The following is a 17,763-nucleotide window of genomic DNA, read 5'->3' as shown; positions in this document are numbered from 1 at the left end:
GGTGGTAGACTGAATGGCAGGGTCTGAAGGCTGGAACTTTGGAGAACTTTGGGAAAATGAAAGGATATCAGACCGCAGGGGACAGTGGCTACTTCTCGGCTTCCTGGCCCAAAGTACAGAGAGTGAGAATGCCAGGCAGTTTTGATGAGGTGATTCAAACACTCCTTTATTGAGTCTTAAAAAACAAACACCTTAAACACGAGGCTGAGAAGTAGGATCCCAACAACTTACGTCCTTAGGGGCTGCAAGTCTTCTCTGAAGAAAGCTGCTTCTGCTCTGTGCAGGCACAGAGTTGGGGGTGGGGGTGTTTTATATGTTGGCTACAAGAGGGAAGTCCCTCCTGGAGGAGGGAGGGAGCTCAGTTACTCTCACCATCACTGCTGATGATGCCCCGCAAATGTGACCAGTCTGGGGGTGGGGGATGGGGCTGCTCTTCCTCTGAGTCCAGGGTCCGGCGGTACAGCTCCCCTGGGGGTGCTGCTTCTCCTGAAGGGTTCCAGGCCGTGCGTCTGCGTGGCCGGCCTACGGGGAAGGAGAGGTGGGAGATTAGTTGCCTAAGAGTTCAAGCCACATCTGCTCCTGGGGAGTGGGAGGAAGCCCCTCACCTGAACTGCTGATGATGTTGGTAATATCCAAGGAGGCCACCTCGGCTGCCTCCTCCCGCTGCTCCTTCAGGGCTCGACACTTCTCTAAGGAGGGGTTACCTGGGGCAGAAAAGGTTCGTGATCTTCTCCTCCCCAGCAGCCAAGGCCCTCTCCTGAAGCCCCCAGGGCACATCCAGCCTCACCCTTCATGCCCAGGGCTTCCAGCTCTGCCCGGAGGACACTCAGGCACTCCTTGTATGAGCGGCAGGAGCCCAGCAGCTTCTTGTAGTTGCGATGGGCACCACAGGCCCGAATGTAGCGCTTTAGCTTCCTCACAGCTGGGTGGTCCTCACCGCGACAACCAGAGCCAGCCTGGCAAGGAAAGACAGCAGCTGAAAGCCAAGTCTTCTGAACTTGAGCTAGGGTCTCCCTCTTCCAGAGTGGTGGCCTCCCATTCCATCTTCACCCTTACCTTCCTGCCTTTGGGTTCTGGACTGCCATCTGCTGAGGAGGAGCTTTGTGTCCTGTCTTTCTTGGAGCTCTTCTTGGAAGAACGGTTCTTTCTCTCCCCCTTAGGGCTACCCCCTGCCTCACTGTCAGTTACCTCCCTCTCCGAGTCACTTGCCTCACCATTGATACCGCCCATGTTGGCTGTCTTCCCAGTGCCTTTAGCAGTTGGTTTCATCTTCCTCCCGCTGTCTTCCCCATCCTCACTGCTTCCACTCTGCCTTTTGCCACCTTTCCACTGGCTCTTGTCTTTGCTCTTCCTCTGCACTGGGGGCTCGTCATCTCCCCTGCTCTTATTCCCACTGCCTGCTGCTGCTTTTTCCTTCTCTTCCTCTTGGTCCCCCAAGTCTCCCAGCAGTCTTGCTGCCCTGCTTTTCTGCTTATACCTCCTCTCCTCCCAAGCTGACCTTTTCCCTCCATTATCCCAGGCTCTGGGTTTCCAATCTTCCTCCTCTTCCTCTCTGTTCTCTTTCTTCTTGGCAAGGGTCTCCTCCTCCTCACTCTCCTTTTCACTTTCAGCGCCTTTCTCTCCCTCAGCCTTCTTTCTCATCCTCTGGGCAGGTTCCTCCTCACTGTCCTCACTCTCCTCCCTGGCCTGCTTCCTACTGGCCGAGGCCTTGCTTGGTGCCTGCTTGTTCTTTGTCACAAGTTTCTTCCTAGTCCTGCCTTTGGCCTCCTTTTCCTCCTCCTCCTCTTCCTCTTCCTCACTGCTCTCTTCCTTCCAGACCTTACTTGTTCTGGCAGAGCCCTCTTCCTCCTCCTCCTCACTTGTCTCCTTCACCTCCTCCCTCTCTAATCCAACCTTTGCAGTCGGGTCCCTCTGCTGTTCTTCCTCATCGCTGCTCTCAACTGCTTTCTTTGAGGCTTGCTTTGGACTCTCCTCCTTGGCTGAACTGATTGCTGCTGCTGCCATCCCATTCTTTGCTGGGGAGCCAAAGCAGTCTGGACTGGAGGCTGCAGAGCTGGGCTCTGGAATGTAGAGAGAAGACAAGGTTGGGACAGGTTCCTCCTGTCCCTTCCCCCTCCACTTGGGATAGGTTGCCTCAAACCCTGCTCTGACAGCTGGAGGGAAGGGGAGCAGGAAACACAGCCATGGGCCCACCCTGTTCCTGGTATCTGACTCACTGGCCTTGCGCCCTCACGTAATGCCTTGGGACGTAAAACATGCACAATAAATACTTTTTGAATGAGCCAACTATATAGAAGGCGCTAACCTGACTCCGAATCGAAACGGAACCTTTTTCGCTCTGAGTCACTGCAGGGGATGGGAGGCCTCTTCACCTTCTTGGCAAGGCCTAGCCTCTCTTCTCTGGCACCGGTTTGATCAACCTGTGTGTGCATCAAGAGAGCAAAACGTGTACCAAGGTTGTGTTCCGTCCCACCCTCCCTGAGGCCCCTCCTCCTCGGCAACAAACCCCACCTCCCGTGGCCCAGGCTCGCGCCCACACCTGCATCTTCAGCAGCTCCTCCTCCACTAGCCGCTTCAGCGCCTGCTTCTCCTCGGGTTCCACGTGGTCGCGGCCCGTGTGAGCCAAAAACCTCCGCCGCACGATGGAGTGCGTGAGCGTGCTGCGGAGACATGTGTCAAGACGGAGTCCCCGTCCCGCCCCTGCCCTTTCCAACCCCAACTTGAACCTCCAGTGCACCTGAGGTCCGGCCGGCCTCGGAAGAAGCTACGGGCGAACTCTTGCATCTCGTTCTCCCGCGCCATTTTGCTCCACCTGGGATTGGTGGCTCCCGCCTTTTTTTCTTCTCGGCTTCCGTCAGCGCGGTTGACAGAAGTTTGCGCACGCGCAGTGTCGTGGCGCCGTGAGGCAAGGGACCGTTGGGAGTCGGTCGCGGGTCACTTGGACGGAGAACTGTAGAAACTTGCTTTCTCCGGGCAGTTGGAGGGTCTCGTGGCTCTTTCCTTTCGTTAGAACGAATCGTTTTTAAAGTTCTCATTAGAAACCAGTTCGGCGCCGGCAACCTTTGGGTGTAACGTAATCAACCCGCGACGCTGCCTCCGTCCGTGGTCACGGGCACCATCTAGGCCGCTGTGGTTTCTAAAGACAGAAAAAAAAGGGCATCCTCCCGTGGAGCCTGGGGAACCCTGGGGGAAAGTCTTCTGGTTTCCAACCGCTAAGCACTGTTAGTGAGGGCGCCCACCAGCATCCGCCATCTTTGTGACGTTATCGCGTCGCTGCGACGCCATCTTCAGCGTAGCCCCTCGAAGCAAGATTCCTTTCCCAGTGTTCCCTAAGAGGGCAATCCGTGTGGGTACGATCGGTGGGTGCGGGGTACGCCGGGAGTTGTAGTCCCAGCGGACGCTTCCTTGCATAGTCTCCGGAAGTGAAGGCGTGAGAGGCTGGGCTGAACCGGCTCGGGGTAGCGGGACTGCAGGCTAGCAGTGGGACACTGCTCCTGAGGCCGGTCATGAATGGGCCGGCGGACGGCGAAGTGGACTACAAGAAGAAATACCGGAACCTGAAGCGGAAGCTCAAGTTCCTCATCTACGTGAGTGCTGGGGCGGGGGAGGTGGTAGAAGGTGAGGTCTGGCGCTGGCAGGATTATCAGTTTACCCACGTGTGAAGAGAGTCGGGTGAGCTGTCGCCGGGTTCTGGGCCCCTTTACAGATGGCCCTTGGCTCAGCGCCGACCTTGCCTATGATACAGGAACACGAGTGCTTCCAGGAGGAACTGAGGAAGGCGCAGAGGAAATTGCTGAAGGTGTCCCGGGACAAGAGGTGAGACACATTGTCGGGGAGAGGGGAGCCGGCAGGTGATGTGGGTCTACATTCGGACTCTATCCTGGAATGGAACCACAAATGCCTGGTGCCTGCCTTGGGGCTGTTGCGAGGATCCAGTGGGCAACTAGAAGGGACGAGGGCCCAGGAGAACATTGCCGAGACGGGAATAAACACTTTTCCTCCCCGCCCCTTCAGTTTTCTCCTAGACCGACTTCTGCAGTACGAGAACGTGGATGAAGACTCTTCTGGTGAGCAAGATCATGAAAAATTGGTGGAGGACTTGGCTCCTGGCGCTTCAGCAAGCTTCCTGGGCCCCTCCTTTTAGGCTGTGGAGGCTAATGCAGCCTCCAGTGGTTCTTAAACCTAGTCGCGTGGCCTCCACTTCTGCCATTCTTTCACTCAAGTATTTATTGAGCATCTACTGTGTTTCAGGCACTGTGCTTTGTACAGGGAATACAGTGGTAACCAAGATGGACAACGTCTCTTGGAATTTGTATTCTAGTTGAAAGTAATAAGTAAGGAAAGAAACTAGAATTTTAGATTTGAAAGGAATAAAATCAGGGTTATATGGTAGTGATCAGAGTAGAGCAGGCGTTGATAAGCTTTTTCTGTAAAGGGCCAGGTAATAAATATTTTAGACTTTGCAGAACATACAATCTTTGTCACACCTACTCAGCTCTGCTGTTGTAGTGCAAAAGCAGCCATAGTGATATGTAAATAAATGAGCGTGGCTGTGTTTCAATAAAACTTTATTTACGGACACTGACATTTGAATTTACATATAATTTTCATATCATGAAATATTTTTCTTTTGATTTTTTTTCCGAATCATCTAAAAATCTAAAAGACATTCTTAGTTTGCAAGACTCTACAAAAGCAGATAACAGGGGCTGGCCCAGTGGTGCAGCAGTTAAGTTCACACGTTCCGCTTCGGTGGCTCCGGGTTCGCCAGTTCGGATCCTTGGCAAGCCATGCTGTGGCAGGAGTCCCACGTATAAAGAAGAAGATGGGCACTGTGTTAGCTCAGGGCCAGTCTTTCTCAGCAAAAAGAGGAGGATTGGCAGCAGATGCTAGCTCAGGGCTAATCTTCCTCAAAAAAAAAAAAAAGCAGATGGCAGGCAACATCTCAACATAGTGCTCAAGAAAGGCCTTTTTCAGGAAGTAATATTAAGCTGGGACCTAGATGAGAAGAAACCAATCTGGTGAAGATATGAGTGAGGGATCTCCAGGCAGAGAGAATAACAAATGCAGATGCCCTGAGGAAAGAATAGACCAGCTTGTCTGAAGAGTACAAAAGCTCAAGCATGTAGTGTTTTCCAACTTTTTTGAGCATTAGGTACAATCAATAATATCTTTTACACCATGACCAAGCCCCCGCATACATACTTAGTTACAAAACAACATTTAATGAAACAACATTAAGATCACTATGTCATCAATTTGTTCTGGTACTTTTTAGACTTTTTTTTCCCGTTTAATACTGATTGCAAACCAATAAATTGACTTCATGACCCACTAATGTGTTGAAACCCACAGTTTGAAAAAGCCGTAAGGTGGGCATTTGTGGCCCTGTTCTAGGGTGAAGCTCTTATAAGCCATGCCACATGTCACATACAATTGCCTTTCTTCCTGGTGCCTTTAAACATTTGTCTAGAGCAGGGGTCAACAAATAACAGCCAGCCAGGCTGCCTGTTTTTGTAAATAATGTTTTATTGGAACATACAACACCCATTCATTTGCATATTATAGGAGGGTAGTAGGCAATAGGTAAGGTCAAAGAAGTACGTAGGAGCCAGCTTCTGTAGGTCATGGCAAAACGTTTGGCTTTTATCCTGGCTTTTCATTGCCTGCCTATTCCTTCCCTGAGGTCTTCCAATTAACTTCCTGTGCAAGAGGGACTTCAGGATAGGAGGCATGAGAAAACCAGCATGTTCATGGTCAGAGCAAGGTAAATCTGAGGAGCAAGAGCCAGACATGCAAACTACCAGTCATCCTGGAGAAGCCCATAGTCTGGTCAGGGAGATCCACACGTGACATGTCTTGGCATAGTGTGAGGAGAGCCGTGACAAGTAAGAGTAGAGAGTTCGATGATAGCCAGCAATTAATTGGGCCTCAGGGATTCTGGAAGACTTCTCAGAGAGGTGGCATTTAATCTGCTTAAAGGATCTGTCTGAACAGAGAAATTGGGAACAGCATATATCATGTGTTTTGGTTATTTGTCAATGAATGATGGGCCTTCTAGGTAGAAGCGCAGAACTGGGAAATAAAGTTTCTTTTTTGAGGAAATAGATTGGTGTGATGTAAAGAGTACAGTTTGGGAAAGGTAGGTTGAGGCCAGATTAAGAAGCACTTTGAATGCTTGCAGGCACTGAGGGACATCATCAGGAACGATGTGATCAGGTTTACGTCATTCTGGAGTTGGAGTGTACAGTGAGTGGCAGGAGAGGTGAGACTGCTTAGCAGGTGATTTTGACATGATGGTGGCCTGACCTGTTGGCAGTGGAATGGGTAAAGGTAGGAGAGATTTGAGGGGTAGATTAACAGGACCCTGAATGTGGGGAGCAGAGGCAGGAGCTGAAGGTAGCCTAGAGGTGAATAAGGAGAGAGTGGCGTAAAATGGTAAAGGAGTCAGAGGCCTAGGTTCAAGTCCCAGCCCCACACCTTGCCTTCTGAGCCCCCGTGACCTCATCTGGCAAGTGTAGGTGATACCCTCACTTTCTTCCTTGGTTAGGTATGAAGACAAGGAGAGGCAGTGAATGTAAAGTGCCCGTTTAGAGCCTGGCACATAGTAAGTGCTCGACAAACATGTTTTCAGCGAGGAGCCGAGGCAGGAAGTAGGTTTTAAAAAACATTTTGAGAAGTTGAGGAAGCTGTAGGCCTCCCAGAATAGCATGGGTGCATCAAGTGGGGAGTCATATTCCCTGGAGCCCTTCCATAGAGTCAAGATTACACCCCTCACAGGTAGACAAGGACCCTCCCACACACACTGACCAGCCCTCCCCTCTCACAGACTCAGACGCCACTGCATCTTCAGATAACAGCGAGACAGAGGGGACACCCAAGTTGTCGGACACGTCAGCCCCCAAGAGGTGAGAAGAAGAAGCCATCATTCTTCTCTGGGGGTGGGGGTTGGGGGGTACCTGGGCCTCCTAGCTGCCTCTGACTCCCTCCACTGTCCTTTCTGCAGGAAGAGAAGCCCTCCGCTGGGGGGCGCCCCCTCCCCCTCCAGCCTCTCCCTGCCTCCTTCAACAGGGTTTCCCCTTCAGGCCTCTGGGGCCCCCTCCCCATACCTGAGCTCGGTGAGTTGGGGTCAAGTGTGGGAAATGGTAACTAAGATGCCTGGGAATAAGGTGGGCGTTGTTTGGGCAGAGGGGCCAGGCCTTGGCAGGGGAAGCCAGCCCACCTCTGAGGACGTCTGCTGGGTGTGGCCAGCAAGCATCCCTTGGTGGGGTGTGAGTCGGGGCTGCCCACCTCTCTCTGGTGTAGATGGGGGACAGACATGACTGAGGAGAGCAGACCCCAGGACAAAGTCCTGCTGCTGTCCCCTCCCCTTCTGTTCTCAGGAGCCACACTCATTACCATCTCTTGTTTTTCATTCTTCCTGTTTGCATTTCTTCCCTTCACTCCCCATCCCATCTATTCCATTTCCTGTCTCCATCCCCCGACTCCCACCTGCAGCTGGCTTCCCCTCCTTACCCCCCATTCCCTTCTGATTACCTGGCCCTGCAGCTGCCCGAGCCCAGCCCCCTGAGGCCCAAGCGGGAGAAACGGCCCCGCCTGCCCCGGAAACTCAAGGTACCCTGATTTGGGGACGTTAGGGAGGGGCCAGAACAGCAGGAGGACAGCCAGCTGAGGGAGGTCAAGATGGGCTGGGGGCCTGTCCAAGAACTTTGAAGGATTGATTTGGGCTGCTGGGGGCCCAGCCCAGGCCTAGGCACTGAGGAGTGGGTCAGAGACGTCCTGGCTCACAGGCTCGAAGTGGAGACAAATCAGGGGCAGAACCAGCCTTGGGGGACTCGGAGTGAAGATGCCTGGGGTCCTGCCCTTACACTGCTACAGTGTGGCTGGGGACCAGGCTCGTTTTCAAAGGCGTTCTGTGATGCCAGGCAGCTCCAGAGAGGGGTGGAGTTGTGGGATCTAAAATCAAGTCAAGGCTGCACCAGTTAAAAACCATGTACACTTGAGTAGATCTCTTTGACCCTCTATGTTTCAGATTCTGCACTGGTAAAAGTGAGTGTGATCAAACTACGTGTAATTGACAAGTGTTTACGGAGCATCTACTGTGTACCAGGCAGTGTTCTAGATGCTGCAGATGCAATAGTGAACAAAACACAAAAGTTCCTGCCTTTGTGGAGTGCACGTGCTAGCAAGATAGGCAGAGAATAGACAAGATAGATAGATAACAATGCAGAAAAATGGAGTCAGGTAAAGAGGATGGGAAGCCCCAGAGTAGATGGGGGCTGATGTTTATGGTTGGGTGATCTGGGATGTTATTTGGTCAGAGACTTAAAGGAAGTGAGAACAAGCCTTGTGGCTCTCTGCGAAAGTGTTTTGGTGAGGGAGAACAATGAGTGCAGAGGCCCTGAAGAGGGTGTGTGTTTGGCTTGTTCAAGGACCAGGAAGGAGGCCAGTGTGGTTGGAGGAAAGTGAAAGGGGGAGAATGATCAGAGAGCAGGTCAGAGAAGTAACTGAGGGGCAGGGTTGTGGAGGGCCTTATAGGTGTTGTAAAGACTTTGGCTTGTACTATGAATGAAATGGAGAGCCACTGAAGAAGGTTGGGCAGAGGGGGAATCTGATCTGATTTACATGTTAACAAAATTGCTGACACTGCTGTGTGGAGGATAGACTAAGGGGAATGTCGGGATGGGAGTTGGGAGACCAATGAGAAGACTACCGTGGTAAACCAGGTAGCGAGGGCAAAAAGTAGGTCACGGGTCCATTTCAAAGAATGAGCCTCAGGAAGACCAGTGGTGTGGGCTGTGAGAAAGAGAGGAGTCAAAGGAAGCTCCAGGGTTTTTGGCTTGAGTAACTAAAGAAGTGGAGTAGCCCTTTTCTGAGATGAGGAGGACTGGAGAAGCAGGTTTGGGAGGGAAGATGAGGAGTTTGGTTTTGGACATGTCGAGAGGCTGTCTGGAAATGCCAGTGAAACAGCTGGATACTGTGAGCCTGGGGCTCCTGGGGTGCATATTTGGAATTCATCAGCATGGAGATGGATGCGATCATCAGGTGACAGTGTGGATGGAGAGGAGAAGAGGCCTGAGCACTGAGCCCCAGGAGAGATGAGGACACAGAGAAGGCATAATGCTCTTCCAGCTCTGAATCAGAGTGGAATAGGGACCAGTCTGGACCCAGCTTTCAAGTTGGGTGGACCATACACTCAAGGCTCTGGAGCCAGAAGCAAAATGGGAGGCCATGTTTGTGGTGGCTAGGAGTATGGGTTCTGGAGTATGAATTCCAGCTCTGCCACTTACTCCCTGTGACCTTGGCCCTTGATCCTGAAAAATGGGGGTGATAATACTGGCCCTTTGCTCTACTTAGCAGGGTTTTTGCTTTGGCCTGTAGGGCAGGACAGTGGAGAAGGCAAGGGTCTGTGAGGCCTGGAGCAGATGCGTAGAGGAGTGGTGTGGCATGGGCATGGCAGTTTGAGGTTTTCTGAGGTGCTGGGTCCTGAAGGAGAGGAAGGTCGGGAGGCTAAGTTCTGGACGTATAAGAGAGAAAATGTTGGTTGAGAGAGGGGCCCAAATAATTGCTGTGCGTGGAAGAGGCCTCAAAGAAGAGGAAACATTTGAGCCTAGAGTAACTGAGATTTGGATGTTCCAGGTTGAGGCAATGGTGGAAGGAAGACAGGGACACAGTGCAAGCGTTGTTTGGGCTGAAGCAGCAGTGAGAAGAGAGAACAACACTGGAAAGAAAGATTGGGTGGGTGGAGTTATTGAAGGTCCGGACACCCAGAGTCAGGATGTTCTGTAAGGAACTGGGAATCCCTGAAGTTTCCAGGTGACTTGGTGTGAGCAGACGGCAGGTAGCAAGTCTGAGCAGAGGAGGGAAAGCTGTGACGACTGAAGCAGGTCAGTTAAGAGCCTGGGCCTCAGTCACACTTAGCTGGGTTTCAATCTCAGCTCCTCCACGTACTCACTGTACTCACTGTGTGACCCTGGGTGTGTCATTTAACTCTCTGAGCCTCAGCCTCCGTCTCTGTTCAGTGGGGTCACTATGAGGATAAAATGAGTATAGGATAGAAAACATTTCGCTCAGCGCCTGGGCCCTAGTAGGTCAGAGATAAGCATTAGCTGCCTTCAGGCACACTGAGGAAGCCACTGAGTATGTCCAGGCAGGGGTGGAACGTGGGGACTAGGGTGGGGATCGAGAGGTGGTAGCCAGAGGAGGGGGACAGTCCTCATGCAGCTGTCCTTTTCAGTCATGCATGTGTGTGTGCTCCCATGTGTACACATGGGTGCCTGGTACTGAGTGTCAGGGTGCTATTCAGAGCTGGGCCTCCTGTGTGTCATCACTCCTGGTAGACTCCTGTACCCTGAGGTACTGACTCTGAGGTAAAAACCCACTCTGGCCGCTCATGCTACCCCAGGAACAGCAGTAGGGGAGTGAGGGGAGCACTCCTTGAGAAGCAAAGAGTAGGCCATGAGGGCTGAATGTGTTAAAGCACTCAGAAGGGTCACTGTGAAGACCATGTACCCCCTGTCACCCCCACACCCAGGGGCAGATTGGACACTGCCTCATGGGGACCTGTCAGGCCTGTTCCTTAAAATCTCCATTTCCAAGTCTCAGCTTCCTCCTCTGGCCCATGACCTCTCCTCCCTCCCAGGGTGATCTGAGTGGTCAGAAATCCTTAACAGCAATCACCTGGCACTTAGTAAGTGCTCAGTTTGTGCCCACGGCAAAGCACAAGGCCCACAGAGCTCTCTATGGGGAGGATTCATAAGGGCCTGGCAGGGATGGGGCTAGAGGGTTGGGCAGGACAGAGGCCGCTTCTCAGCCTCAGAGGACAAAGCAGGACTTTTGACAGATAGAAAAGGACACTCCAGGTGGAGAGAGCAGCCTGTTCTCAGGTACACTGCACTGCCTGCCCCAAGGGCAGCAAGGAGCCTGAGGCCCTTAAGTGGAGGAATGACACGCTCAGGTTTGTGTTTTAGAGAGCTCATTCTGGCTGCAGTGTGGAGGAGGAGCTGGATCTGGGAGAGGCTGAAGGCAGGGAGTCTAGTTAGGAGGCTGGTTCATGGCCCAGGTGAGCTGAGAGGAGGGCCTTGCCTGGGCCAGTGGCTGTGGGGATCCCAAGGAGGGACTAGTCCAAGATGTAAGAGGTAGAAGCTTCACCCGGTGGGGGGTGAAGGCCTGTGACACCCTTCACTGAACCAGTGAGTCCTGCAGGAGGAGGTGGCCAGTGGTGGCAAGAGGTATCTGAGGTGCCCAGAGGCAGGCAGGCAGGCAGGCAGGCACTCCAGGCTGACTGACTGGCTGTAACTGCTATCACAGAGCAGCCAAGGTGCCTCCCTGGTGAGGACAGGGTCCAGCCTTTCCCTCCTGGTTTCCTGTAAGATACCCCACCACCACCACCCTCATCAACGCCTCCATCACCACCCCTCACCCCCAGGCACTTGGTGGTTTGAGACTCTGAAGAAGCTGAGGTGGGGTAGGCCCCCTGATTCCAGCATTCACTGGCCCGGCTGTGTCCACTATACCTTGAATGAGCCTTTGCCCCTTTCCCCGTCCCCCAGAACTGCCTTAAGGGGCAATGCCAGCCTCCTAGAGGTCCCAGTACCTCCCTGACAAGCCCTCCCTATGTTTCTTCCCCCCTGCTGCAGATGGCGGTGGGACCCCCCGACTGCCCTGTGGGAGGGCCGCTGACCTTCCCTGGCCGAGGTTCTGGGGCTGGGGTGGGGGCAGCCCTAGCCCCACTGCCCCCCCCTAAGATGCCCCCTCCCACGATCCTGAGCGCCGTCCCTCGGCAGATGTTCAGCGATGCGGGCAGCGGGGATGATGCCCTGGACGGGGATGATGACCTGGTGATTGATATCCCGGAGTGACACCCTCCTGCCCCCCCGCCCCCCCACCTAAGCCCCTGCCCAGCGCCCTCTGTGCTAGCACACACGAGCCCCTAGCTTCCACAGAGACATTTATTGACACCCAGTTGCCATGCTGCGGCCACTGACACAATCAGAAAAGGCGTAAACATGCACGAATGTCCCCCAGAAGGTGGGCCCCTCACCAGGGAGGCAGGGGCCCTGCCTTCACATCGTGGCCCCATCCAGGAGACAGTTATTTAAATGAATGGCCAGGAGCATCTGCCACCTCTCAGAGAGGCAGAGACCCTGCCGTGGTCCCCTGTTTAAAAGGGCAGCTGTACAGGGCTAGGTTCTTTTTTTTTTTTTAACGAAGATTCTGTATTAAAGGAGTGGCTCTTTTTTGGTTCTTTGTCCTTTTCTTTTTTGGGAACATTCTCTTCCTCCGAACCCCCCCTAATCCGACCTCCTCCCTGTGCGGGGAGGGGAACGGGCAGCCTGGAGAGGCAGGAGAGAGGAGCAGCAGCTGGGGCCTTAGGGCAGGGGGCACTGACAGGACTCCCCCTGCAGGTGTGCACAGGATGGGTGGTTTGCATATTTGCGTGTTGTAGCGTGTCAGGCAGGAGGAAGTTTGCATATGTGAATATAGATCTCCACAGTCCCTCACAAGACAGACTGACCCATGGTCACGGAGATTCTCACGAAATAAGACAGGTAGTGCGGGGTGGGGCATCCACCCCGTGTAAACGTGCAACACACCCGTGCGAAGGTTGGGTACTGGACCCAGCCCTGAGGGGCCTGTGCTGGGCAGCTACTGTCTCACACAGGCTGAAGGCAGAGCCCCGGCCGCTGCGGGCAGCTCACTGGTTAAGGTGTGCCAGCGCTCCAGGGCTGTATCCGGCTGCTGCAGACATTCGCTCCAGTGCTTCTGGGCCTCTCCCCGGGTGCCTGGCCCCAGGGACACGCCACCTGGGGAGTAGGTAGGGGCAGGCAAAGTCAGAGCCCATCTCACTGCCAGTCTGCCCTCCATCAGCCCCACCCAACTGGGCTCCTCCCTCACCAATGAAGTCGTTGGATTTGCCAATGTCATAGTCCCAGACTGTGACTTCCAGAGTCTTGGTAGCCAGAGCGGAGAGCTCCATCTCGTAGAAAAACTCCTGAGACAGGACAAGTCACACCTTACATGAGGCGCTGCCCCCACCCCCACGCCCAGGCCCCTCAATTTCTGGTCCCTGCCCTGTTTACCTCATTAAATTCCGGATTTAGAGTCTTCTTCTTCACACATGTTTTGTGCTTGGATTTCTTATCCACATCTGGTCTCAGGTACCTGCCAAGGAGGGTGGGCAGGGGTGGGGGTGTGGGGCAGTCAGGGATAGGCCAGGTCCCAGAGGAGGATGGGGCAGGGGTCAGGTTCCCTGGGGAGGGAAGGGTGGGCCTCAGGGCAGGGCAAGGGCTCACGTCTTGACATAGGGGTCCGAGTAGCCATTGACATCCATGGCAGCCAGGTGGGCACAGCGCACAATGCCTACCAGCAACCCCTGGCGCTGAGAGCTATAGCTGAGGCTCAGCAGGATGCGCCCGCGCTCTTCCAGTAGCCCCGGCCCCTGCTCTGCCTGCTCCAGCTGCGGGGCAGACACGCATCAGCCTGCGTCCTCACCACCTTCCACCCACACATGGTCCCTGTGAGGTGCCTCACCTCCCTCAGGTAACAGGAGATCCCCCTCAGCGCTGCCGACATGGAAGAGGGTGAAGCCAGCTGAAGGAGCAAAGAGAAGGTTCTGGAAATCTGGCCTCCCCAGGGCCCCCTCCCCTGGTGCCCTGCAGCCCTGCACTGACCGGGACCTGGCGCTCAAGGCAGATGTTAAAATGCTTCTTCTGTGAAGGCTTGAGGCGGCGGAGGGGTACACGGATCTCCCCGATGAACTCATTGTGACTCAGCTTGTCTTCATCACAGACAGAGATCCTGGTGGGGAACTGCAGGGTCAGGACCCCTTGGGGTACCTGAGGCCCACTTCAGTGTGGGAGAAAGGGCCTCTGACCAAACTCTGAGCACCAGAGGCTGGTCCCAGCTTTTCCTTAAATACTCTATACCCCAGCTGTAAAATGGGCCATCTCACAGGCTTTGTGGTGAGCACCAGGCCTAGACCTTGAGAAAGACGCTTTGATTTGCCCTGTTCCTCTGCCCCTCCCTTTCCAGCTGCCCAGGCTGTCCCTGGTGCATCAGGACCTGCCACTCTACTTCAGGAAGCCCTCATAAATCTTGAGTACCTCCCCCCGAACTGCCTCCATTCAGGGCCTGGGGACAGGATCCAACTGAATGTGCACAGGGCGTGCAGTGGTGGATGTGGGTCATGGATTCAGGATATAAGAGCTAGAAGGGCCTTGAGGAGTCTTGGGCAGTTGGATGAGGAGCTCGCCCCTCCTCTGGAGCTCCTGTCCTTTACTGCGTGGAGCAGGGAGCTAGCTTAGGAGAGACTCCTGAGCCCAGCAATTAAGAAACGATTGCTTTTACTTACATCTGCCCCTTTCTGCAGCCCCCTGCACTTCCTTCTGCTGTGACACTCTTGAGCAGCTGTAGGGAGGGGTTCAGTTCCCAGCTCTGCCACTTACTAGCAACTCTGTGACCTTGGGCAAGTCACTCAATTCCCATCTATAAAATGGAGATAATGAATACCCACCTCCTAAAGCTATTAGGAGGATCAAGTGAAATAAATGTAAATGTGCGAAGACTAGGGCTGGGCATGGGTAAGCACTCAGTAAGTAATTCAGGCCTCATTCTCTCACATCTGAAATATGGGGCCAGCCTTTCTGGTTTCTGCCCCTGTTCTGCCCTCCAGTCTGCCCTACACCCAACACCAAGGTGATCCCTCTGAAAGCTCTGACCATGCCCCTGCCCTGATGCAAACCCTTCCATGGCTCCCTGTTGCCCAAGAACAAAGGAAAAGTTCTCTCAAGCCTGGGTTTTTCTGCCCTTCACTCCACACCAGGGACTACTCTCCCCACAGCTCGACCTCCCTCCTGGAATGATGGAGCAAGTTTCCTGTCCCTGAAGGCTTTATGCCTTAGAGATGTTAGGGAGACATAGGCAACAGAATGGGCAGCCCTCCGCTGCATAGGTCTGACTTAAGTCAGGGCCTCTGAGAAGGGGTCTCTTTGACCAGGGAAAGCTTTCAGAAGGAGGCAGAGCCCCAAATGATGAGTGGGATTTAGGCTGGCAGAGAGAGGAAGCAGGGAACCCTTTCCAGGTGGAAGAGACACAACAGGCAAAAATCAGGAGTAATGAACCCGAGCAGTTAGGATATGGCAGTTCTCTACTGGAGGAGCAGTAGATTATTTGCGGGATGGGAATGCCAGCGAAATATTTTGACCTGCTGCCAAAGGGAATGGGGAGCCACTGATTGTTCTTGAGCATCTGAGAGGGGCTTAATGGGAGGTAGATCAACCAACCAAAGTTCCAGTGACAGCTGTGCAGATGAGGTGCTGAGCGCTGGAATTCTTGGTAATGGGGAGGACGGAGCCCTCACCTGAGCACCTTGTGAGTGATGTCATCATCTGTGATTCCACTGTACGTCAGGTCCTCGTTCCACACAGGATTCAGCGTGTTCCTCTGAGTCTTAGTTTTTAGCTTATTGGCCTGAGGTGTGGGGATGAAGAGTTCTCAGTACATGTCGCCCAGAGCCACAGAGGCTCAAGGCAGGGGAAGGTTGGGGACAGACCCACAAGCTGGGTCAGGCTGCTGTAGAGGAAAGGCCATTACCTTGCAGGCTCCAGGCAGCAGATGCAGCTTGACATAGGGGTCGGCCAGGCCATTGAAATCCATGGGCTTAAGACCCTGGAGAGAAGGGGAAGGAAGAAGGCTATGAGCTCCCAGCCCTCCCTCCCTCTCTCTGCAGAGTGGATCCTTGGGATGGGGAGAACCAAGAAGCAAGGTACTAGAGGGTGTAGGGGTGGGGGGAGCAGGGGTCTGGCCTGGGGAAGGGAGGGGAGGATGGAAACTCACCCCTCCCAGGGGAGGAGGCAAACAGGGACCGGGCTTGGGAGGCAGGGAGTGCCTACCTTGGCCCTGAGGATACTACAGTGCAGAGTGCAGGAGGCCTGGTCGTAGAGAAGGTCAAACTCCAGCGTGCCCAGGGCGGCTGGAGAAGAGGGAAGATGGAGCCTAAGTCAGCGTGTAAACTGACAGGTGTGTGTGAGAGACCGGTGAGCAGGCTGGCTGAATGCTGTGTGTGTGTGTGTGTGTGTGTGTGTGTGTGTGTGTGTGTGTGTGTGTGTGTGTGTGTGTGTGTCAGCCTGCAAGTATGTGTGCGTCTGGGTCCCTGGCTGGGCTGCAGTTGAGGCTATGTGGGTGGTTGAGTGTCTCAGCAGAAATAATGAATATTGAGCTGTGCTGAAGCTGTAATCTCCACCCTGACTGCAGCTGTGGCGGCAGTTCCCGCCGCCTCCCCCCAACAAGGCCCCATCCCCTTCCCACAAGCCTGGAGGCCCCCCGTTAGCACCCTGAGCCCTTCAAGCCCTCAGACTCACTGGTATCATCCGAGTCATAGCTGTCCACCTCAGCACCATCCTCGGGCGTGGTGGCCCCAAGGAGGGCTGCAGGGGGGGCCAGGGCCAGGGGGGCCAGGTGAGCAGGGGCCTCCCCGGAGCCCCTGCCACCCCCTTCGGGTCCTGGTCCCCGGCGGGGGAAGTAGTCAGAGATCTGGCGGATGGGCCGGATGGGCCCAGGGCACACGTTGATGGCCATGTGCTCTTGGATGTTGATGGTCATACGGTCGCCCCTGCGGCCCCTCATGCAGCACCCCTGGCTGGGGGAGGGAGTTTCAAGAGAGTGTGAGCCGGGGGCTGACTCCTCATACCTACCATCTGCTGGCTGAGGGCCAGGTGGCAACCTCCCAGGTCTGTGGGGCCCTCACTGGCCTCCCTTCCTAGGTGTGGAGGGAGAGGGCAGCCTGTGCTAGCTGATGGGCAAGCAGGAGGCCTGGGCCCTCCAAATCTCAAGCCTTGCTCCACAGGGGCTGCGCTGCCAGCCCACTGCCCCCAGATAGGTCCTGGCTCCAATTCAGCCTTGCCCAATTACCTCTAGATTGTCCCTTTGTCATCTTCCCAGCTCCTGCCCCTCATTCTGGGCTTGCTTCTGCCCCTGGGCCCCACCTACCCCCAAAGAGGCCCCAAGGCCTCCTCCTCTGTCTCTCTGAGGTCTGTCTCCCTGAGGCTCTGTCCATCTTGCACAGGGCACTTGTCTGGTCCAGGTGTCACCCACCCTTCTAGGCTTTCGTTTCCCACTGACCCTTCATTCAGCCCCAGGATCTGCCTGCCTGCCTGCCTGGTCCCTCCACCCCTGCAGCCCAGGATGGGGACCCCTGCCTTAGATGCCTCCTCCTGAGATTAGCTCTCCAGAGGGACCAGAAATTGCAGCCGTCAGAGAGCTAAACACCCCTGTAGGCACACACAGGCTAACACACACAAACCCTCACCCTCACGCCCCCAGCAGCCCAGCCCCCTGCACCTGCCTCTGTGCCTCCAACAGGTGCCCAAGTACTGGGGGGACGGGGGGTGCAGCCTGGGTGGCGGCGGCCGGCGATTCCGAGGGCGGCCAGCGAGAAGAGCGCGGAGTCCTGTTGTGTGAGCCGAGAAGGAGGCAGAGCCGGAGAAAGTGCGGGGAGGGGGAGGTGAGCGAGGTGGAGGCGAGGATGCAGCCGGCGCAGGCGGCGGGGGGCGGGGAGGGGCGGCCGGAGGCTGGGGAGGGGGCGGGACTCTCCCGCCGGCGCCCGCCCGGGCACACTTAGGGGCGCACACGAGTGCACACACACGGGCACGCAGGCTGGCACACGCACCTTGCACGGGCACTCGCGCTCACACGCCTGTGCCCACGTGCGCACGCTCACACATATGCACAAACCCTGACACGCGCTGACACTCTCACCCCGGA

The 17,763-nt window shown here is 55.0% G+C and overlaps 3 protein-coding genes across 6 annotated transcripts; 1 reads left to right on the top strand and 2 right to left on the bottom strand.

The window, feature by feature from the left end:
• Window positions 1-120: 120 nt before the first annotated feature.
• HIRIP3 (HIRA interacting protein 3) lies at window positions 121-3,281 on the bottom strand. Its single transcript, XM_046666804.1, has 7 exons — window positions 2,738-3,281; window positions 2,540-2,660; window positions 2,306-2,420; window positions 1,057-2,060; window positions 788-956; window positions 606-704; window positions 121-522 (listed from the first exon to the last, which is right to left on the bottom strand). The coding sequence occupies exons 1-7, from the start codon at window positions 2,800-2,802 to the stop codon at window positions 359-361; spliced, it is 1,737 nt and encodes a 578-aa protein (XP_046522760.1). The 5' UTR covers window positions 2,803-3,281; the 3' UTR covers window positions 121-358.
• Window positions 3,282-3,364: 83 nt separating this feature from the next.
• Window positions 3,365-12,240, top strand: INO80E (INO80 complex subunit E). Of its 3 annotated transcripts, none has more exons than XM_046666808.1 (7): window positions 3,365-3,587; window positions 3,746-3,816; window positions 4,015-4,067; window positions 6,830-6,908; window positions 7,007-7,118; window positions 7,549-7,614; window positions 11,640-12,240. In XM_046666808.1, the coding sequence occupies exons 1-7, from the start codon at window positions 3,507-3,509 to the stop codon at window positions 11,859-11,861; spliced, it is 684 nt and encodes a 227-aa protein (XP_046522764.1). In that variant the 5' UTR covers window positions 3,365-3,506; the 3' UTR covers window positions 11,862-12,240. The 3 variants fall into 3 exon arrangements, with proteins under 3 accessions (XP_046522764.1, XP_046522763.1, XP_046522765.1); XM_046666807.1 differs by having other exon boundaries at window positions 7,498-7,614; XM_046666809.1 differs by lacking the exon at window positions 7,549-7,614.
• A 129-nt stretch (window positions 12,241-12,369) lies between these two features.
• On the bottom strand, window positions 12,370-17,068 carry DOC2A (double C2 domain alpha). Of its 2 annotated transcripts, XM_046666806.1 has the most exons (10): window positions 16,362-17,068; window positions 15,894-15,973; window positions 15,595-15,669; window positions 15,362-15,471; window positions 13,674-13,800; window positions 13,534-13,593; window positions 13,296-13,459; window positions 13,083-13,164; window positions 12,898-12,994; window positions 12,370-12,806 (listed from the first exon to the last, which is right to left on the bottom strand). In XM_046666806.1, exons 1-10 carry the CDS (start codon window positions 16,624-16,626, stop codon window positions 12,649-12,651), a joined length of 1,218 nt encoding a protein of 405 aa, XP_046522762.1. In that variant the 5' UTR covers window positions 16,627-17,068; the 3' UTR covers window positions 12,370-12,648. The 2 variants fall into 2 exon arrangements, with proteins under 2 accessions (XP_046522762.1, XP_046522761.1); XM_046666805.1 differs by having other exon boundaries at window positions 12,370-12,994.
• Window positions 17,069-17,763: the final 695 nt, after the last annotated feature.

This window comes from Equus quagga, chromosome 7 (genome assembly GCF_021613505.1).
Source record: "Equus quagga isolate Etosha38 chromosome 7, UCLA_HA_Equagga_1.0, whole genome shotgun sequence".
In the NCBI taxonomy this organism is placed as follows: Eukaryota; Metazoa; Chordata; class Mammalia; order Perissodactyla; family Equidae; genus Equus; species Equus quagga.
This window is presented reverse-complemented; position numbering and strand designations above follow the sequence as displayed.

Bases quoted from the DNA above. Each gene is read 5' to 3' on its own strand.
- HIRIP3 (XM_046666804.1), bottom strand. From the start codon at position 2,802: ATGGCGCGGGAGAACGAGATGCAAGAGTTCGCCCGTAGCTTCTTCCGA. The intron at 2,421-2,539 runs GTGTGGGCGCGA...ATGCACACACAG, and splicing joins AGGAGCTGCTGAAGATGCAG to GTTGATCAAACCGGTGCCAG. The intron at 2,061-2,305 runs GTTAGCGCCTTC...TCTACATTCCAG, and splicing joins CCGTTTCGATTCGGAGTCAG to AGCCCAGCTCTGCAGCCTCC.
- INO80E (XM_046666807.1), top strand. From the start codon at position 3,507: ATGAATGGGCCGGCGGACGGCGAAGTGGACTACAAGAAGAAATACCGG. The intron at 3,588-3,745 runs GTGAGTGCTGGG...CCTATGATACAG, and splicing joins AGCTCAAGTTCCTCATCTAC to GAACACGAGTGCTTCCAGGA. The intron at 7,119-7,497 runs GTGAGTTGGGGT...TCCCACCTGCAG, and splicing joins CCTCCCCATACCTGAGCTCG to CTGGCTTCCCCTCCTTACCC.
- DOC2A (XM_046666805.1), bottom strand. From the start codon at position 16,626: ATGAGGGGCCGCAGGGGCGACCGTATGACCATCAACATCCAAGAGCAC. The intron at 15,670-15,893 runs GTAGGCACTCCC...CCTTCTCTCCAG, and splicing joins GTAGTATCCTCAGGGCCAAG to GGTCTTAAGCCCATGGATTT. The intron at 13,801-15,361 runs GTGAGGGCTCCG...GTTCCCCACCAG, and splicing joins ATCACTCACAAGGTGCTCAG to GATCTCTGTCTGTGATGAAG.